Source organism: Muntiacus reevesi, chromosome 9 (assembly GCF_963930625.1).
Source record: "Muntiacus reevesi chromosome 9, mMunRee1.1, whole genome shotgun sequence".
Lineage (NCBI taxonomy): Eukaryota > Metazoa > Chordata > Mammalia > Artiodactyla > Cervidae > Muntiacus > Muntiacus reevesi.
This window is the reverse complement of record NC_089257.1, coordinates 63,582,271-63,604,176: the sequence shown is the minus strand read 5'-3', so window position 1 is coordinate 63,604,176 and position 21,906 is coordinate 63,582,271. Positions and strand designations below refer to the sequence as shown.

Genomic DNA, 21,906 nt, shown 5'->3' with positions numbered 1-21,906 from the left:
TGCAGCAGTGAGGAGGCAGGAGGCGAATGCTGTTAAGTTTTCGTCTCTCGTCTCCAAGCCTGAGATGGCCACCAGGATGGACCCTCCCCCAGTTCTTGGGCTCAGAGCCAGGCTTCCCAGAAAGTCACAGCAACCCAGACTAAAGTCTCAGTTTCAGCTCAGGCAGCACACACTGTCTGTCACTGCGACAGGTGGTGGGTGCACGAGGGGGCATGTGACACGGCCCCGGTGCGCTGACGAGAGAGCCCGGGTGATAGGCAGTGGAGGAGCGAAGTCCTGATTGCGCCCTTTGCTGCACCTTCCGTTTCCCCAGCTGTTCTCCTGACACTTCCCCCCGGATGGCCCATTTTCACTGAACGCTTAAAGGGGTCCAAACCAGAGGCAGCATCTGTCTCCCCAAACCAGTCCTTCCCCTAGACTCCTCTCTTCCTGTTCACAAGGCCCAGACGCCCCCGAGTCCCCCTCTTCCTGTCCACAAGGCCCCGACTCCCCTGAGACCCCCCCTTCCTGTCCACAAGGCCTCCACACCGTCTTGCTTCAGGAATCTGGGCCCCCTGGACCCTCCCCCCGTGTTAGGGCCGCTTTCCAAGCCCGGAGCCCTCAGCTTTCTCCTTCCTGTGGGCTCGAGGGCCCAGGCTGGCTTCCTCTCTGGGTTCGGGTTTCCCCTTTGGGGATATGCTGGAGCCTGCCCCGGCTCTTCAGGAAGGGACAGAAGCCCTTACCCATCACGGCCACCACTGGCCCAAAGACCCTGCACCCCAGCTGCCTGGCTTTCAGGGACCTCTCCTCAGCCAAGAGGCAGGCCCCACCTCTCCACCCTGCCCCCTGGGAAACCAGGCCACTCAGCTCTCACCTACCATCCATCCAATCTCCAGGCCTGTCAGTTTCAAAGAGTGTGTTTGAGAGAGAGCTTCACAGCGCCACACAGCCCCTGACCCCAGGGGCCTCTGTCGCTCAGTCAGGCATTCATTTATTTGCTCGTTTATATGCCTTCATTCCTTCAATCCACAAACATTTACTGAAGGGCTACCGTGTACCAGGCACAGTGTCAGGTGCCTGAACAGAACACAGCCCTCGCCCAGGTGAGCAGGGAGGGACTGGGAGGGATGAGGGTTTTAGGCTCCAGGCCGCCAGCGGCATTAGCAGCTGAAACTGTTAGTCGCTCAGCTGTGTCTGACTCCTAGTGACCTCACGGACCTGTAGTCCCCCAGGCTCCTCTGTCCATGGGATTTCCCAGGCAAGGATACTGGAGTGGGTTTGCTATTTCCTTCTCCTGCGGACCTTCCTGACCCAGAGATTGAACCTGTGTCTCCTGCATTGCGGGCAGATTCTTTACCATATGAGTCACCAGCGAAGCCCTTAGCAGTTGAAATGTCCTTGTCAATGATGGCAAAGCAGCTTCGCCTGTCTGAACCCCGGCAAGGAGTCAGGGCACCCAGCACCTGCACCCTCCACCCTGCCTCCTGCTGCTTCCGTTCTGAGTGCTGTCCCTCGCACACTTGCTGGTCTCTGGTGGGCCCTGCTGAGTCCTGGGCGGCTCCATGCTGACACAGGGGAACAATATAGCTGATCGCCTCTGACCTGGGCCTCTTGCCCAGGTGACCCGACTCCTCTTGTGTGTCACTGAGCTCTCACGCCCCTGGGGCCAGCGCTGCCTTGCCCTGCAGCCCACAGCCGGAACTGGATGTAGAGGTACCCATGGCCTTCTCGTGCGCCCTCCCCCGTGCAATCTCCCTGCCCCACTTTTTCCAAACTCCAAGCCAGAGCCTTCTCTTCCTTGGCTTTCCACTCAGGATTGCCTGCCGCCGGCTGAGCAGCTGCGGAGAGGAGGCTGCGATCCTGGGTGACCAGGGGGGTGCCCCGGTTCAGGGTGGCAGCGGGGGGAAGCCTACCTTTGACAGCCACGTGGACGCTCTGGCTGATGGAGAGCTGCGGCTGGATGAGGACGCTGCACAGGTACTCCCCCTCGTCCATGCCCTTCTGCACATCCGTCAGCTTGAGGGTCCCGTTCTCGAACACCACTTGGCGGTGGTTGTCGGGCAGCAGGAGGGCATCTTTATACCACTTGATGGAGTAGTAGGGGTAGCCAATGACCCTGCAGTTGATAAGGGTGTCCCGCCCAGCCACAGCCGTGATGTTCCTCATCGCCCGGATGCTGGGGGGGCCTGGGCAGGAGTCGGGAGGGAGGAGGAGAGGACGGGTGATGGTGCGGTTAGCCAGGGACAGCAGGCATCGCCCTGTGATGCTCTCCTCAGTTATTTGGCCTTGGAAACTCTTAGGGGATGGAAATTCGGCAGGGGGAGGGGGGGCTTTTTTTTTTTTTTACGAGGCAGAGGCTGGAACTGGGGGCACCCGGGGTCTCTCCAGGATTCACTGTTACTAGCTTCAAACAGTTGCAAACAGAGATGGTTCATTCATGCCCTGGGGCAAGAATCCATTCCCCTACTGGGATGGGCTAGATGAGCAAACCAAAGCCTCACCAAGAAGTGATGGGGATCTGGGAGGGTGAGTCCTCATTTAGGAGGAGATTAAGATTTGGGGGTTAAAATGGAAATGTTGAGATGCTGTTATTTTCATTCGATTTGGTCATGATGGTCTTAGACTGAAAAGGACCTTACGTATATTAACTATTTAAAGGACAATAAGAAGGTCTTCCTTGGATGCTTTTCTTTCAACAAGTAAATAAATGTGTTCTGTGTACCCCTGGGAAGGGGCTACAAAGAGGGGCTCGGATCACACTGGAGGAAGGGGGGTGGTCGTCATCTGGGTCAGTGGGCAGATGGCTATATGGGAATTGCAAAGGGGGCTCAGAGGCTACCATGCAGGGTTAGTGCTGGAGCAGGTATATGAAACTCTGGGTTTCTAGTTCCCCACTCACCCAGCAGATGAGGGGCTGGACCAAGGCATCTCCCACGACTGGGCAGCTCTGTCCCCTTCCAATTTAGAGAGGGCAGGAGAATGGTCAAAGGGAGATCACATTTCTCATGTGGGGGTCAGAGGCCTGGCAGAGGTGAATTCAGCATGACCTTGCCTCTCCCATTCCCTGTTTCCATGGCAGCCACCAGCGCCCCTGGACCAGGGCCCTCCCACTCCCCTGCGCCTCTTCTGCTCTTGGGTCAGGGCTCACTGGTAGGGTCGGATGAGGACTACTCTGACCGCAAGTGGCTGCAGAGCTCTTCAGAGGAGCCTCTGTGCTCACCACAGCAGGTTGGAGACCTGAGGCATGGGGAAGGTCACCGTGAGGACTTCTTCCTCCACTCTCAGAGGTGCCCGCCTTGGGGCACCCTCACTCAGGCTGAACCCCCTAGCTGGGAAATGGTGGATTGAGAGAAGATGGTTCCCTGGTTTCTGGCTGCTCACAGCTCCTGGAGCATCTCAGGGGTAGCTCCGTGTGGGGACATGGTGATAAAGCTTTGGTGGACATCTCTATCAAAGGGCAAGCCTGGACCACTTCCCCTGCCTTGTCCCTGCCCTTGCAAGGCCCGGGTGGGGCATAGATGCCAGTGGAGTGCTTAATGTACCTGGAGCCAGAGAGATTGATGGGGAGGGATGGGGTAGGGGGCAGGATTGTGGGAGGGGTGAAAGGAGGAGGAGAATGGGAATGCAAAGAGGGTAAACTGTACCAGACACACACATACACACACGAGAATGGATGATGGGATTTGCAGGGGGCAGGGAGAGGGGGACAGGAGAGAGACCTCTACTAAAATCAAAATGACGATTAATAATAAGTACTAATCACCACAAGAATAATGGTAACCACAGAGATGGCAAAGGAACTTAAAAGCCTATTCTGATATTTAAATGTAGACAGGCACCTCTTACGTTTATTCGCGCCTGATATTCAGCACTGCCCACCGAGTTCCGTGCCGTGCACCGGTACACGCCCCCGTCACGGATCTGGGGCCCCGTGACGTTCATGTGGCTGATGGTGGTGCCATCGGACATGGTGTACTGGTTGGTGCGGTGGCTTCCGTCCCGCACGATGGGCTCATCGTCCAGGGCCCAGGTGACGGTGGGGGGCGGGGCGCCCTTGGCCGCGCACATCAGTGAGAACTGCTCCCCGGGGTTGACCACCTTCTCGCTGAAGGATGAGACGATGCGGGGTGTGCCGTCTGCAGGGAGCGAGGAGGCCCCTTCAGGGTCACTGAGTCACGGAGAGACAGTCCCCCCCAGGCTACCCCACCTCATCACGTGCTATCCACAAAACCCTGTTGGGTGCCCTATTACTGTTGCATATGAATGAAGACCCTTGGATTTGAATCCAGTCTCAGTCACTTGTTAGCTGTGTGTCTTTGGGCAAGTTACTTAACATCTCTCAGTCTTTCCATCTTCCCTCCGTGGATGATGGAGATCACGGGGGTAACGATGATACTTAACGATGATACTCTCAAAGTGCTTAATAAATGTTAGATCCTCTCAACTTTTCCTTTTCCACCTCTTTCTTCTAACTTTATTAATAAAGACATAGAGGCTCAGAGGTTAACTATGTGTGGAACCAGGACTTGAAGGGACTGGACCTGAAGAATCTAATTCCAGCTCATTTCAGTGGGAGGGGTGGTGTCAAAAAGTCGAAAGTTTGAGGCTTAAGATGCAAGCTCCTCAGAGGCTGTCGTGGTGCGGGGAGGTGTCTGTGATGGGGCTTAAGTCTTAGTTAATGGAAGACTGGACCGCCAGGCCCCTACTTCCTCCACGGATCATGGGGTATGTAATCATTAACGCTGGCTGTCCTTCCACGCAGGAATGCTATAAAGAATTGGTGGTGGTTTAGTCGCTAAGTTGTGTCTGACTCTTTGCGACCCCATGGACTATAGCCCACCAGGCTTGTCTGTCCATGGGATTCTCCAGGCCAGAACACTGGAGTGGGTTGCCATTCCCTTCTCCAGGGGATCTTTCCAACCCAGGAATCGAACCTGCATCTCCTGCACTGTCAGGTGGATTCTTTACCAGCAGCGTCACCTGGGAAACCCTCTAATAGTGCAGTTCTAGTAATTTTGTAGAGGCAATGGAGTGTGCTGTTTAAGAGGCCTGAGTTCAAACCCAGCTCCTTGGCAAAACTGTGTAACCTAGGGCAACGAACCAAAGCCTCAGTTTCCTCAATTGCAAAATAGATATTATTAAAAAAAAAAACCAAAAACCTCCAAGCAGGGCCTTGGGAGGATGAAATGAGGCGGTGCACCTCCTTGGTGTGTAGGGAGCGCCGGATGACTGCTTCCTGTCGGGAGCGCGGGGTACCTCCTGGCCTGGTTGTGGGAATCCTGAACCCGCCCAGCTGCCCCCAGCCCCCTACTTGCCTTCCAGGACGATGATGGCGAAGTCCTGGGCCGTCTGGGTCTTGCGGGTGGCGAAGCACTGGTAGGCCCCTGAGTGGCTCTTCTGGGCCGAGGTGATGAGCAGCGTCTCGTTGCTGAGCCCGCGGATGGAAATGGCCTCGCTGGGCAGCACCAGCTGGGTGTTGCGGTACCAGCGGATGGTGAACTCCGGGGAGCCCAGGAGGGCGCAGGAGAGGATGACCGTGCTGCCGATGCCGGTCTTCAGGTTCTTTGGTGTCAGGGTCACGTGAAGGGGGTCTGGGCCGTACCAGGGGAAACGGGGAGGGAAAGAAAAGCAAAAGGACTCACTGTCAGTGGAGCGTGGATGGGGGTGGGTGGCGATCAGAAAAGGCCCTGGGAGCCTGGAGACCCTGGTTCTGTCTCCAAGGTGTCTTGCGTGTGTGTGTGTGTGTGTGTGTGTGTGTTGGGGGGGGGCATGGGTGGGAACCAGACTGAGTGATTTCCTCTCTCTAGGGCTCAGTTTACCCATCTGTGAAAGGGCAGGGTCAGGCCAGAGACTGTCTCAGCACCTGTTGTTATGATAGCTTGTCTTGTCCTCATGTGGGGTGCTTGCCTGGGCGGGGTTGGAAAGCGCCCTTTGGCTCATGAGGAGGATGGAAGCTTGGCTGGCTCATCGTTCTCACTGTCACTCACCCTAGAAACCAGGGAGGCCCCTATGGCCCACCACCTGTCTCCCGTGCTTATCCAATAACCAATAGCTACCTTCTGCTGGTCTGACTTCTTTTATATGCGTCAGTCGACCCCCTCCACTCTTCACCTCCACTGCCCCTATCCAGTTGCAGGCCCAGAGCTCCAGGCCTGGACCCATGCAGTATGCTCTTCTCCACTCCTCCTTTTTCCTCGTGTCCTTCCATCGGTCCTCCTCACTGCAGCCAGCCACTGCCCTGCTCATAACTTCCATGGCACCCAACAACTCTCAGCTTGGCATCCAAGGCCATGGAGGCCCTTGAGACCTGGCCCCCTTCTCAGCTATGCTGTCTCTAGAGCAGCATCCTGCCTGTGGTTCCTGCACACCCAGGGCGCTCTTGGCCCCCTTTGCCTATTTCCTACTCATCCTTCACACCAAACTCAGGTGTCACCTCTTCCAAGAAGCCTTCCTGGATACTAGTCCCCTCCCAGACTGGGTTAAGGATTCATCTTCTGAGGCTGCCTGTGTGTAACTAACAGAACACCAAGCTCACCGTCTTTCAATCACCACCTTGTTTCTCTCTCTCCCTCTGGACTATGAGCCACTTGAAAGCAGGGCAGCGTCTCTCATCTTTATATCACAACTGCTGTCTGAGTCATGTTTATTGATTGACTGACTGGCTGGTTACCAGCCCCAAGCTGGCCTCTCTTCCTTGATCTGCACAGGTTGGGGGTTTCAGGAGCCGGAGACCTCCAGGAGCCTCAGACCCCCAATAATGGAGCCTGCAGGAGAGGGGGGTGTGGCAGGCCTGGCTGGGTGGGCAGTCAAAGCATGCAGGAGTCTGCTCACACTCTGCTTAGCCTGTCCACCCCCAGATCCTCTGCACGCTATCCAGGGAACATCAGTGCACCATGCCGCAGGTGGCATTCCACTTGCCCTGGGCACCAGCCAGGGTTCCCAGGACCTGCCAGCCAGCAGCTCTCCCCTCACTGTCTCTGCACGGGGCCTCATGGAAGATGGGTGGGAGGTTGGGTGGCAGAATGAGGGAGATATGAAAACATTGCTTTCCTTTCCGTGGACCTGGCAGAGTGGGGCTATCAGAGGGGAAGGAAGACAGAGAAAAGCCATATCACTTCCCCTGGAACCTGGTTATCCAGTCCAACCCAGTGAGGCGGAGGGTGGGGAGCTCTGCATCTCAGAGAGTCAGGAGAATCCGTGCCCACAGGGGCGTGCACACAGCTCTAGGCAGTTACTTATTGTGTGTCCCCGTGCTCTAGGATGAGAGTGTGTATCTGTGAGTGTGCACAGACACCACATGTGTCTGCATGTGCGTACAGGGAAGTGGGCATGTGAACCTTCAACACATCTGCCTGTATGTGTGTGTGTAAGTACTTGCCTGCCTGTCTGCACTGAAGCTGGAGCTTGGAACATCAAATTAACTCAGAGTGAGGTGTGCTAATTTTCCAAGGATGGGGGTACGCAGCCCTCCTGACCTGTTCCCTGAGACAGTGTGCGTGTATGAATGTGAGTGTGAGTGTGTGTTTGTGTGTAGCAGGAGAGGTTAAAGGGGGAGAAGGTAATACTGTGTGCTTAGTCGCTCAGTTGTGTCTGACTCTTTGTGACCCCACAGACTGTAGCCCACCAGACTCCTCTGTTCATGGGGATTCTCCAGGCAAGAATATTAGAGTGGGTTGCCATGCCCTCCTCTAGGGAGTCTTCCCAACCTGGGGATCAAACCCAGGTCTCCTGAACTGCAGGCCAAACAATTTTGGATGGTGCTTAGAAGAGGGTACGGATCCTGGTCCTCCTATCTGCCTACTCTCTGGTCCACGTCTTGGTTGTACGAGAGGACCTCCCCTTCGCCCCCAAGCTTCCAGCCTTTTAATCCAAGCATTTGTATCACAAACTGTTGCTCCCAGAGCATTTCTTGGGGGCTCTTTCTGCTCTTCCAGCTTCACAGTGAATTCACACAGGGAGGGTCTCCTCCCCACACTGCAGATAAACGTGCCCCAACTGTCAAGATCCCTGCAGTTATGGGGAGGAGACTGGGCCCATATCTGGGCTGAGGGTGACAGGATGCCAGGCCCAGAAGATCAGCCCAGAGGAGGTGGGCTCTGTGCGGTCCTCTGGCCTAGCCGAGGGCCTGCAGACCTGCAGTCTGTGCTCATGAGACAGAGGGTGAACTGGGCAGAGAGCCGTTTTGGTCAATCTCAACAGCAGAGTGGGGGGATGGGGACGGGACCATCTCTGGACAGCCTCTCTCCACTGCCCAGGTTGAATCCCCCACGATGTCATCAGGTTCAAAGTTCATGGGCTCAGGCTCCTGCTGCCCCACAGGACTGAGATCCCATAGGACTGAGATCTCCAAGTCTCAACCCTCTGCTGCCAACACCTTCCCTGCAGCCCCAAGAGCAGGGAACCCGAGAGAGAGATGAGGTGGGGTGGGGGAAGAATGCTCCCGGTCTCACCACTCCCCCTCAAGGGGTTTTTCCCCTGCTTCCAGGGGCTCAGCAGCAGCAGGGGTCTGTGAAGGCCTCCTGCTCTCCACATGTGCTCCCTGGACCCTAGGGCTCTGGGACAGGGAGGTAACAGGAAGGACCAGAGTTCATGCCCAACTGGCGGTCCTGGAAAGGCTGCCCTGGGTGTTTACCCCCAGTGTCTCCCTAGAAGTTATCCCTAAATACTCTGCGTGTCACCTCTGGTGGGTTCGTTATGTCCTCTGCTAGATTCACATCAGCGTCATTTCCTTTAGTGTAGATACTGCCTCCTCCCAAGAAGCTGAGAAGCCCCATGAGCTCGTCATGTCACCGTCATTGTTCCCTATGACCCTCGTGACCTCTAGGAGGTCGGAGGGGCAGGGTCATTATCCTCTTTGACAGAAAAGGGCACAGAGGTGATGCTCATGGTCATATGATTTCCCCCAGGTCAGTTACTATCTGATGACATCAGAACCAAAAGTCAGGTCTTCTGATTTCAAACCCAGTGCTTTTCTCAGGGCACCAACCTGCCTTCCCCAACCAGAGGATCATCTCTGGGGCTGGCCAGAGGCATGGGGATGCCCTCATGTCCCTCCCCACCAGAGGCAGCGCTCTCAAAGCTTACTGGGGCTGGAAAAGGGGCTCCCCCACTCACCAATGACCGTGAGGGTGCCTGTGACCTCTGCCGAGCCGAAGGTGTTGGTGACCTCACAAATGTAGGTGCCGCTGTCCTCGGTCCGCAGGTCACTGATGGTCAGCCCCGTGATGCGCTTGGTCCAGCGGCTGTCGACTGGGAGGGGTCGGCCATCCTTGAGCCAGCGGATGGCAGGGATGGGGTAACCGGAGGCAGTGCAGGGCAGCTCCATCGTGTGGCCGGCCCACACTTCCTGGGAGTGGAAGCCGTCCAGGATGGTGGGGATCGACTCGGCAGGATCTGGAAGGCAGAGAGCATGAGTGGTCCTGGCCAGTCCTGAGAGGGCTGGGGTGGGGGTTGGGGTCAGAAGGCAGGCACCCAGAACTTGCTGCCACTGGCGCCTGGAGTGAGTGATACCCAGTGGGATGGCTCACTGGATCCCCTGGGGCCCCAGACTCTGGCCCAGACTCTCCTACTCAGCCAGATGGAGGCCCTGGGAAGCATGGCTGGGAGCAGGGGCTGAGGGAGGAGAGGATGTGGTGGGCAGACTAGGTTAGAATGACAGACAAACAGAGAGAGAAAGCGAAACCACAAGAGGGAGGGAGAGACATTCATACAAACAGTCCCCATGGCATGAGAATCATGACCTCTTGGGACTATAATTCTGGTCCATCTTGGTCTGGGTCTGTCAAGGATGGGCACCTCTGTTCTGTCCTGTCTGCTCCCACCTGCAATCTGGGTGGGCTCAGAGGAGGCAGTGTTTTTCTCTCCAGGCCCAGAAGGATTCAGAAGTTAAGCCTTCTGCAAAACACACCTGCCATCCAGCAATGCTCCTCTCCTTTGCATTCCCAAACCACAAGCAAGCAGTGACTGTGGGCCTGTGGCCCTACACTACAGGAGACCAGGCGCTTATTGGTGGGATTCTGTGTGTGACCCCTGCCATCTGAGCAACATTCTGGATGCTACCTCAGTCTAGTTCTCACCCTGACGGGCCCGTCTGGGTGTTCTGCCCACTGGGGACCTTCCCCTGATGTAAACCCCACAGGTTCCCTTTACATACGTGTTACAATCCCCACCTCTTATCCTGAGTTAGGCCTCTGTGATCTGTGATCTCACCCCAACCAGGTCCCCTGGCCTGGCCTGCCTCCCCGACCTTCTGATGTCACCACTTCCCCGCGCCGGGCGTGTTGTCAGCACACTGCCTGCCACTTGGATGCCCCGCCAGCCCGCTCTACTTGGCCAGCTCCTACTGATCTTCCAGAAAGTAGTTTCAATCTCACCCTTTCTGGACATCTCCCCCAGGCCACCCTCACTGGATGCCCATAGAGTTTTCTTTTTCTTTCATTTTATTTTCAAGCAACCTTTTCTTTTTAAAAGAAAAAAAAAACAAACAAACCACAGTACGCACACATGGCAAAACTTCTGAAAGTAGACGAGATCATATAGTGAAAAGGGAGTCCCCTCACTCCACCTCCAGTCGCCCCATTTCCCTCCCAGAGGCAACCACCTTTGCTGCCTCCACGACGGCCCTTGCCAGCAGCCGTCTGCACCAGGCTGGGTATGCAGTTTCCCCGGAAGCTCCTTGAGGCAGTGCTGATCCCCTGTGGCATCCCCACGTGCCTAGCACAGAGCAGGGCTGCCCGAGCCATAGATATCCGAGGAAGGGTGAATGGGGGCACGTGGGCAAGGGGTGGGCCAGCAGTCTGCCTTTTCCACATCGCGGAACTTCATAGGCTCATGGAACAGTAGCTGACTTATGGACTTGGAAAGTGAAAGTGAAGTTGCTCAGTCGTGTCTGACTCTTTGCGACCCCATGGGTTACAGCCCACCAGGCTCTGCTGTCCATGGGATTCTCCAGGCAAGAACACTGGCGTGGGTTGCCATTTCCTTCTTCAGGGGATCTTCCCAACCCAGGGATTGAACCTGGGTCTCCCGCATTGTAGGCAGATTCCTTACCCTCTGAGCCACTAGGGAAGGTCCTTAGGGGCTTAGAGGGCACACACCAATGGGGATCCTGAGACCAGAGAGGTGCAGTGACCTGTCCAGGATCCCACTGCAGAGCCAGGATCTAAAACCAGGTCACCCCACGCTTGCTCAGTAAATGCGGTCTGAGACGGAAGAATCCAACACTGGGTCTGGCTCTGGGGTGAATGGTGAGAGCACTGACGCCCCTCTGGCCCCTCCTTGATGAAATGGGAAATGTCCTCTCTTCTCGGCTCACCCTGTGACTGCCCCCACCCCGCCCCCTTGGAGAGGGGCTGTGCTTGGAAGTCTCCTCCCTGGGGAAAAATTTTCTAGAAAATGCTCTTCTCTCTTCCCACCCTCCAGGGCTTCTCACGAGGAGCCAGGGAGTGGGAATCAGGCAACCCTGATGCCAGTGGTCTGGGTCACTGCTGGGCTGGGTGACCTGGGGTGGCTGGGTGGGGGTGCCTTATGATCTCCCAGAGTCTGAGTTTCCTGCACGCAGAGGTGACACTGCCGTCTCCAGATCTCCCCAGACTGTGGTGGGCAACAAAGCACAATGTATGTCAAAGAGCCAGGCTGATGCTGAACTGCCACGCAGATGTGCTGGGCGATTACTATTCCATGCCCTCCCGCCCTCCCCGCCAGCTTCTGCGGCCTCTTCCCCTACAACCCTGTGGGAACGGTTGGGATAAACAAACCCGGTGCCAGGGAAGAATTACTCAACGTGACACTTAATTGATGCAAAATACACAAATTTCGTGGCACACGGCAGAATTTACAAGCGGAGGGGCCGATGGGGCGGTGGAGGAAGGGGCGGTGGTGGTGGTGGGGGGGTGGGAGGGAATTAATCACTGAGTCTCAGGCGTGAAATTAAATTCTGAAGGAAAGAAACCTCTTTCATTACTCGGGAGCAGAAGTAAAATGCCGTGGCGTGTACGGCGACAGCCTGGGGGGATCGGGTGCTGCCAGGGCTGGTGCAGGGCTGGGGGAGACAGATGGCCCGGCCCTGAGAAATCTCTGGGGCCGAGGCGGGGCTGGTGTGAGGGGGTCAGGGTGCTCCAGAGTTGGGGGAATGCTGCTGGGACCTCCCCCAGCTGGCTGAACAATGCCGCCCTGAAATATGGCTTCTGCATCCGGCTCGGCATCCCGTGAACTGGGGAACCTGGGTGTAGCCTCTCAGCCTCTCTGGTCGCTGGTCCCCTCCTTTATGAATGCAGATGAAGGTGCCTACTCCACAGAGAAGGTGCTCACGACAGCACTGGGTAATAAAGTCTAAAAAGCACCTCAATGTGTCGAATGGTTATTAGGCCTTATTTGAGGGGGCTCAGACTTCCCTTGCGTCTGCCTCCCCTCAGGTGAAAGCTGATCCCTACCCTCAACTCAGGGAATGGATCTGAGATTGGAGGTTGGGGGGCTGTGACCTGACCACCCCTGGCACAAGTTCCCCTCTGCGCTGCCTTGCCTGGGTATCAGTCGCATTTCTGCCAAGACAAGCAGCTTATAGATTTCCTTGTCACATCACATCACATCAGGGCCCGCGTTACTCCTAGGGCCCCTTCCCCTGGGCGCCCCTCCGCTCCCAGCGTCTTCCTCCGGCTCTCTTTCACCCTGTCGCTATCATCTTGTCTATCCTCATCTCTCTGTTAGGTTTCTGTTTTCCTCTGTCCCCTGTCTTGCTCCCTCTGTGGCCACGTCTCTCCCCTTTTGTCATCCAGGTGCCTCCCTGTCTTTGCTTCTCTGCTTCTCTGGGCTTTATCTCTGAGTCTCTGAGTGGCATCTCCCACTCTCCACACCCCCAGCCCCAGCTGGCAGGCACTCGCCACAGCCCCCCAGAGGGAGAAGGGTTGGCATATCCGCCAGGTTTTTTCCCTCCATTATTTGGCTGCACCATGCGGCATGGGGTCTTTATTCCCCTACCAGGGATTGAACCTGCACCCCCTGCAGGAGAAGCATGGAGTCTTAACCACTGGACCACCAGGGAAGTCCCTCCTCTAGTCTAAAGGGTGTCTTTTTGGAGGGACAAGAGTAGAAGTAAGATTAGTAGGATGAAGGGGCTAAATATTCATGCAAGGGAAAGCAGCAGACCAGCAGGGTGGGGGATTCTGTGCCGTATGCGAGGCATGCAAATGAGATGCAAACCAGCACAGAAACAAGTGCCTATAATCTGGAAGGGGACCACCGGACGCCTGGGAACTGGGCTGCGGACGGCAAGGTCTAGCCACGAAGACGGGGCCACACTGCGCGGTCCCATCTCCTCCCCACGTGACGGCGCAGTTTCCCTTGGCATTGGTCGATTTTAACCACAAATACTGACTTAGAACCTACTACGTGCCAGGCACGGGTCCAAGCTTTGGAGACACAAGGGAGAAAAAGAGAGCCCGATCCTTGTTCTCCCGGCTTCTGGTCTTGCCCCCAAAATGCACCAGGCAACTAAGAGGGGGCCCTTGACACAGTCACCTGCTGGTCAGGGTAATCCTCCCAAATCACAAGGGAGAGGGAGACAGAATCCGAGAAGTCACCTCACAGACACAGAGAGCAAACATATGGACACCAAGAGGGGAAGGAGAGTGGGACGGATTGGGAGACTGGGATCGGCATGTATACACTACTATGGATAAAACAGATAACTCATGAGAACCGACTGTATAGAACAGGAAACTACTCAGTGCCTGGAGGTGACCTAAATGGGAAAGAGATCCAAACAAAGTGGGGACATGTGTATCCATGTGGCCGATTCACTTTGCTGCCCAGTGGAAACTAACATCGCTCTGTAAAGCAGCTGTGAGCTGTGCGCTAGTCGCTCAGTCGTGGCCGACTCTCTGCGACCCCATCTACTGCAGCCCGCCAGGCTCCTCTGTCCATGGGATTCTCCAGGCAAGAATACTGGAGTGGGGTGCCATTTTCTCCTCCAGGGGATGTTCCAGACCCAGGGATCGAACCTGGGTCTCCTGCATAGCAGGCATATTCTCTACCTTCTGTGCCACCAGGAAGTCCAAAGCAACTATCTTCCAAAAAAAAGAAAAAAAGGAATTTGAGAAGTCACCAAATCTAGCTCATTTTTACAGAGACCCAAAGGGGTTGAGCAATTTGGTGGTATTAGTCCCCAAACCAGGTGTTCTATCAGTTCATCTTCCTCCCAGAAGCTACTCTGACCCCACTTCCACAAGGGTAGGGATCTTCTAATTGCAGGTCACACACGGTTAGGAAGTGATGGAATCCATGTGGTGAGTGGTGACCAGCATTTAGACAAACTGAGACAGGATAGAATAGAATAGAAAATATCAGAGTGCGTCACGATGCATGTGGTAGGAAACACCAGCATGCATGGCATCGGTGATGATGTCTGAGAATTGCTGTCAAGAGTCTGAAAGGCGCTATTCCAAGAGGCCTCCCTTGAAGAGCGCCAAGTGACCTTTCCTCTGTAACCGGGGCATCTGCATGGTGTTCGATTAGCCCCTTCCATGGGGACTTGTGGCTGGAGGATGTGAATTCTGGCTGTGCCTCCCACTAGTTAAACAGTTGGGACAGGTGGCTTGGCTTCCCTAAGGTCTGATTTTCTTACCTATAGAAATACGGAGAGCAGTGCACACCTCACCAGGCTATGATAGTGCCTAAGAGACAGTACCTAAATGAAATTTCTGGCACACGAGGATTCAGGAAATAGCAGCTTCCATCCTTCTGTAAGAAGCTATAATCATTCCAGAATAAAGATCCTTTATTTAATTTAGAGATTTTTTTTTACCTTGTGTTTGCCTACTTTCAAATGTTGTGAGGTAGGCTCTAATAAAAGATATGTGCAAGCGTGCTCAGTCGCTTCAGTCGTATCTGACTCTGTGACGCTATGGACTGTAGCCCGCCAGGCTCCTTTGTCTATGGGATTCTCCAGGCAAGAATACTGGAGTGGGTTGCCATGCCCTTCTCCAGTGGATATTTTCCACCTAGGGATCAAACCTGTGTCTCCTGATGCCACTGCATTGCAGACTGATTCTTAACCACTGAGCCACTGGGGAAGCCCCTAACGAAAGATATATATGTATTCAAAAATAAACAAACTGCTAGAATCTTAAAAAAAAAAATAGAGACACAAGGAAATACACAATCTCCCTAATCCAATCCAATCCAATCATTACTACACTGGAGCAGTAGATTATATCTGTGAGCTTCCTGGTGGCAAAGGCAAAAAAGGAAACAGGGGATGGGCTCCATGCCCTCCACTATTTGATAAATGGCACAGTGGTAAAGAATCTGCTTGCCAATGCAGGAGACGTGGGTTTGATCCCTGGGTCAGAAAGACCCCCTGGAGAAGGAAATGGCAACCCACTTCAGTATTCTTGTCTGGAAAATTCTATGGACAGAGGAGACTTGCAGGATACCGTCCATGGGGTTACAAAGAATTGGACATGACTGAGTGACTAAACAAAAACAACAAACAGTTCTTCAGGTGCATTCAGCTTTCTCAGGTAGACTCCTGAAAGGAATTGAACTGTAGAGTTCTTAAAACATGAAGAACATCCCAGATCAAACCAGACAAGGTCTGCCCGCTTGTTTCTATACCTGCGTTCTTGAATCTGCTTCTCTTGAATGCGCCCATTACACGGCAGACTCCCTGATCCATGGTGTCAACATGCCCACCCGGTCTTGGGGTCGGGCTGGTACCCTCCCTTCCTCTCCAGCCCTCTGGCCTACCTGTCACAGAGAGGCGGGCCCCGTTGCTCTGCCGGGTCTCCCCGCTATACTTGTGCTTGGTGATGCAGCGATAGGTGGAGAGGGCGTCCTCCTTCTGCACGTCAGAGATGTACAGCCCGCCGTGGGAAGTGATAAAAAACCTGTTCTCTGGAGACATAATCAGGACACAGTTGATTACTCCTCTGGCCAGACCTGCCACCAGAAGCAAATTGGGCCTGGAGCTGGACTTCTGCTCGGCCAGGTTGCCCTGTTGCCCAGGGGATGGGAGGTGATGGGGAAAAGGGGCAGAAGCTGTGAGGAGATCATCTCTCACAAATGAAGATTTTCTATGTGTAAAGAAAGAGAAATCACGATAATTATTCCTTTAAGTGTAGATGCTTCAGCTTTTCACAGGAAGATGTTGGGCTTTGGAGTCAAGATCTGGGTTCCAGTCTGACTCTTCCACTTATTAGCTGTGTGACCTTGGGAAAGTTAATTAACCTCTCTGAGTCTTATCTGCACAACAGAGCACAAACAATACTTCATGGAGTGGATAATGATGACAAAGATAATACAGTGTCTGGCACTCAGTAAGTGCTCACCTATGGAACATCAGTCCTCCTCTTTCTTATCTCTTGGCAAGAGTTTTCAAAGCTTTAACAATCATTGCTCGTTTGTTCTTACAACTGTTTGAGGTGCCATCTCCATTTTAAAATCACAGAGGCTGTAAGTGGATCAGAACTCAGGCCTTCCACAGGCTCCTAGCTCTCCCTCTGCACTGAGCCAAACAAGCCTAAATTCTTTTCTTTCAATTTCAGTCATTTATTCACGCAAGAAACAATTACTGCGACTAAGTTATATGAAGAGTGGGGAAGTGGAGATGCAGCTCTACAATGTTAATTCATCATGCAGTTCTTTTAAAAATGTATTTATTTATTTTGCTTATTTGGCTGTGCCAGGTCTTAGTTGTGGCATGGAGGATCCAGTTCCCTAACCAAGGATCGAACCCAGTCCCCTTGCACTGGGAACAGAGTCTTAGCCAGTGGACCACCAGGGAAGTCCCCATCATGCAGTTCTTGACACCATTTCATGCAAGGCAAAGGCCGTGTCCTATATTTTACTTTCCCTGCCCTCTCTCTAGTCTCACTGCCATGACTTGGCTGAGAAACGGAAGGGACAGAGTAGTTTCACCATTTGACTGATTATAAGATAAGACTCCACTCCGAGGTACAGTGGATTTCCTCGTCCAAGATCCTAAGGCAACCCCTGAACTTGAGCTAGTCAGGGCTCTTTTATTTTTTGGGGGGGTTGATTTTAAAATGGGGAGAATATGGACTCCAAGGCTGGGGAAAGGCTTGTATTTGACTTTGGGACTCTCTAAGTTTATGGTCTTCCATCCAAGATCCAGCCAGATTGAGATGGAGAAGCTAACCTAGGGTCCCTCACCCTTGCTCTCTGAGGGCGTAGCTGCTTCCCCAGGCAGGCACAGAAGAGCCCAGGCTTCCATTTCCACCAGAGGGGGCATCAGAATCAGGATAGTGATGGTGACTTATAAGAAAGTTGCTGGAGAGAGGGTAATGCTGACCTCAGACAAAGGAGTTGCTAACACCAGACTGCCAGGCTTTCACAAGGAAACATTTTGGGGAGCCCCATCCGCTTCAAATCCTGTTATATGAGGTCTGCTTCCTCCCACCTTGGGGCTGAGTGAAGCTTCTCAGTCAAGAGCTCCGACACTCTCTGGTTAGGAGTATTCTGTGGTTTCTCATCCTGCGAAGCACAAGCCCAAGATCTCAGCACCATGGACAGGGACCTCCTGAAAGGACATTTTCCAACAATGAAACCTGTAGAACTGCAGGGTTGAAAAGCTGAATGTAGTTGACTGCATCTTTGTCAAAGCTTCTCTGGCTTTCATTTGAATACCTCCAGGGCTGGGGAACTCACTACCTTATTCAGTGACCCATTCCAAAGTTGACAGTGCTGACTTTGAGAAAGATCTTCCTTGGTCACAATTGGCCTCCATGGATCATAGTTTCTACTCCTTGGAGCCCTACAGAGGCAGCCTAAACTCATGTGACTGACACACTCCCTCACACACTGGAAGGCAGCAATCAGGCTCTTTGACTTTTCATGAGTCTTAAGGATTATATTTTTTTAATTGTTATGTAGTAGGGTTTCAAATAGCTTCTTCAATCTAGTTGGTCTCTGGCTTCTTAATAAACTTTGGTTTATCTACAAATCTGTTAATTTTTCCTCCCTCTTTCCCACTTCCCCCCTTCTCTTCCCTTCTCCCTCCCATATATCTTTGTACATGACTAGGCCTCCCAGAGAAGGAAATGGCAGCCCACTCCAGTACTCTTGCTGGGAAATACCATGGACAGAAGAGCCTGGTGAGCTATAGTCCAAGGGGTCACAAAGAGTCAGACACGATTTAGCAACTGAATAGCAGACCTGCTAGGTGCCAGGCATTTTGCTGAGGGTGGGGATCTAACAAACAGCTTATCTGAGCAGGGCAGAGTAGAGCAGGGCCCCCAACCACCCACCTAAGCTGCATTAACTTTTCAGGGAGGATTGAGTCGGGATGAGGGGGCAGATCAATTTTACTACTGCTTCATACTCTGATTTAAAGGTCCTTGTAGTGTGTCCACAAGCTATTCCTAGGCCACCTTCCTTCTCTCCACTCTTGGACACCTTTGGCTAAGTGGGTCTGGGTCCGGGACTTCATGCAGATCCCCACCGAGTAGCATCTTGTTGGATCTCCTAAGAGGAATATTTGGCTAGCGGGCAGGCTGCCTGGAGCTTGCGGACCCCCACCCTGCCCCCTCCAAAATGAAGACCACGCCCTATGGACCCCCACTTAGTGCTGTGGGTAAAAGAAGAAGACGAGGCAGGAAGGAGCCCGGCTCTGCTGCCGGCAGTCAGAAGACCTGCAGGAAGCACAGAGGAAGCCAGGCTCCCCACCCAGACTCTGCACCTGCTGCTTTGTCTCCATGTTGTGACATCCCAAAGTCAAACGCGGAAGCTCTCTCGTAATTTATTATGTAACTGCGGCTGGAATGCAGGACGACTGGAGGGTGTTGCTGCCAATCAGAAGTACGAGGGTTGGAGGTGGTGGGATGAAAAAAAAGAGGAAACACCCGAAAATCAGCCCTAGAGGCCCACAGGTGCTCCAGCCTGAACAGTCAGGACCCTGTTATCCTCAGATCGACACCAGCAATGGTGCACTTGGCCCTGAGGAATTTTAAGCTGGGGAGGGGTGCTGTGGTGATGGTGGTGGGGAGCTGGGGTTTCTATAGCAACAAGCAGCTGCTGCATCTGATGTTTCACATCCTTCATTGTCCTCATTTTCCCCCTCCCTTCCCCCCTTCTTGTGCATATTTAATTGCAGTAACATTTCCAGATACAGTGTATCGCTCCTCCTGAAACAAAGGCAGGCTGCAGTCAGGGGGATACATGGCGAGCAAGAGGGGAAGGAGAAATCAGGGGTATTATGTTAATCCCCACTGGGGGGACGTGTGCGACATCAGTTCTGCATGTTTGATGAGAATCAGATGATGGGCCCTGCTGGGGAAGGATGGAGAAGGGGGCCTGCGGAGTGAGAGGCATTCGGTGTGGAGGAGGAGGAGGCATTGTCTGCTAGGGGGTGGTTCAGAGGGTCCAGGACTCCAAACTTGGCTAGCCTCTGAGACTGACTCCAGGGGGCTGCCCTGACAGTCTGGCAGCTCATCCTCTGCAGCCCAGTGGGACCACCTGTCCTTGGATTGGGGAGAGGAGCCATTATCATCCCAATGTCTTGGTTTCTCCTCCTTGGGGTAGGCTGTGTTCAGCTGGAGGAAGGATGGAGTGGCAGACAGGACCACCATATCTGGCCTCCACCCTGAGGCCACTTGGAAATGTGTGTCTGAGAGCAGTTTTGGCTGTTACCGAAACTTAGGGGTGTACTAATGACATTTAGTGGTCAAGTCAGAGTGACAACAACTGCTCTACTCTAAATGCCAAGAGCGTGCCCATGAAGGGTCATTTTCCCTTAGGCTCTAGGACGAGGACATGGAACTGTGCTTCAGTGTGGACTCTGCCATTGGCGCTGCCTGTCTGTTACATCTCAAAGTCTGCAGTATCGCCTGTGAACACACCCAAGACCAGGGGAGTGCTGTGCGAGGTTAATGAATCCTTTTCTTTTTATTATTACTGGAATACTCTACTATCCTTTCTCCTGGTGATCTGGTTTATGGAGCACCCATTACATGTTAGGCCAAGAGCTTTATGAACATTATCTCATTTAATCCCCACACTCCTTTGAAATGGATATTGTTGCTGTTACTAACCAAAGCACAGAGGTTAAATAAACCACCCACAGCCACACAGCGAATAAGGGGTAGGACCTAGACCATTAGTCTACTTGCTACATTCCTCTAAAGCTCTGTGCTATGCTGACTCTCCCAGAATAACAGCACCTCTTATAGAGACATACATTTACCCAGCCTCTGCTTGATTGCTTCTATTGGAGGGGTCTTCACTTCCTCACAAAGGCACACTTATCCATTCGATTCAGTTTGGCTCCATTTATCAAGTCTTCATGGAGCAACCCTCTGTACTCAACTGGGCTCCATGGGGAAGTCCTGAATTTGGCCTCTGCCCTTTGGGATTCCACAGTTAGAAGAATGTTCTTCTACCAGGGAAGCTTGAGCCTTTAGTAATGGGGGCTGGTAAAGGGTGCAGAGGGGGCTCAATGGAAGCCATTAGTGAGAAGAGGAAGATAAAGAGTGGCCAAGCCACCCAGCATTGGGGACAAGCCTAGGACTGAGACTTAGGAGACTGAATTGGCACCCTAGCTCTGCCACTAATGAGGAGGCATATACTGGGTGGAATAGTGTCCCCCACAAAAGTGTCCATACAGAACTTGTGAACACAAATAGAATCAAGTTAAAATGAGACCATAATGGAATAAGGTCTATCCCAAATCCAGTATGACTGATGTCCTTATAAGAAGAGGGAAATTTGGATACAGGCAGGGACACACAGGGAGAAGGCCTGTGAAGATGGAGGTGGAGATGGCAGTGATGTAACAATGAGCAGAGAGAACCAAGGACTGGACTTCCCTGGTGGTCCAGTGGTTAAGCCTCCATGCTTTCAATGCATGGGTTTGATATATGGTTGGGGAACTAAGATCCCATATGTTGGGTGGCATGGTCAAAAAAAAAAAAAAAAAAAAAAGCCAAGGATTGCCAGTGACCCCAGAAACCAGGCAAGAGGCAAGAAAAGATTCCTCACCCCACCACCACCCCCACCTCTGCAAGCCTGCAGAGGGAGCAGGGCCCTGCCCACACCTTAATTTTGGACTTTTGGCCTCCAGAATTGTGACACAGTGAATCTCTGTGGCTTTAAGCTACCTGTTTGTGGTCATTTGTTAAGGCAGCCCTGGGAAATGGATGCAGGGTGACCTGAGGGCTGTCCAGTCCTCTCTCAGGCCCTCAGCTTCCCCACCCGTACGAAGAGGGAAGAGGTGGAGGAGATATGTGTTTTTAACTATGTTTGTACATTAGAATCATCTAAGGAGCTTTTAAAATTAAACTCAGGATCTCTGGGGGTGTGGCCTGGAAATTGGTATTTTTAAAAAGCTTTTTGGGTGATGTAATGTGAAGCCAGGGCGGAGAACCACTGGATTAGCTAAACTGTAAGGCCCTTCACTCTGACAGTGGATGTCTCTGTAATCACACCAGACTTCTCTGAGTCCCATTTCTGCTTCAGGAAAAAGCAGACAATAAATAGGACTTAGGTCACACAGTTGTTGGCAGTATTGGAAGAACTAGATGAAAGATGAGTTACCGCATGGGACCGTCTCCAGCACTTGTGTGGTACTCGTTAAATGTCAGCACAAGTGGCTCCATCTCAAGAGATGGAAGGCTGGCTGCTACTGGGGGCTCTCTGCCCTGTTCCATGGCCAGGTTTCTTGCAGTCTCTCCCTTCCTCTCAGGAACCTGGAACTAAAGGAGGCCCTCCTTGGCAATTCAGAGACCATGGACACAAGTGATAACTGAGCTGACAGCAACTTTTCTGTCTTTTTCCAAGAGGTCAGAGAGCTGGGCCTTGGAGACTCCCTGGAGCTATAGTAATCACAGAAAGGTAATGGTCAGAAACCTCAGGGCTCCTGGTGGCCCTTGAAGCCTGGGGGAGAAACATCTGCCCTCTACAATGGTGGGCCCCTCT

At 53.2% G+C, this 21,906-nt stretch overlaps 1 protein-coding gene across 1 annotated transcript in view; it reads right to left on the bottom strand.

Annotated features, from left to right (window-relative positions):
- Positions 1-21,906, bottom strand: part of DSCAML1 (DS cell adhesion molecule like 1) — a 334,999-nt gene that overhangs the window by 80,732 nt on the left and 232,361 nt on the right. The window contains exons 2-6 of the mRNA XM_065944285.1: positions 15,724-15,870; positions 9,094-9,372; positions 5,295-5,570; positions 3,819-4,115; positions 1,893-2,165 (exon numbers count right to left, since the gene is read on the bottom strand). Coding sequence (XP_065800357.1) covers positions 1,893-2,165; positions 3,819-4,115; positions 5,295-5,570; positions 9,094-9,372; positions 15,724-15,870 — 1,272 coding nt within the window. The remainder of the gene's footprint in view (positions 1-1,892; positions 2,166-3,818; positions 4,116-5,294; positions 5,571-9,093; positions 9,373-15,723; positions 15,871-21,906) is intronic.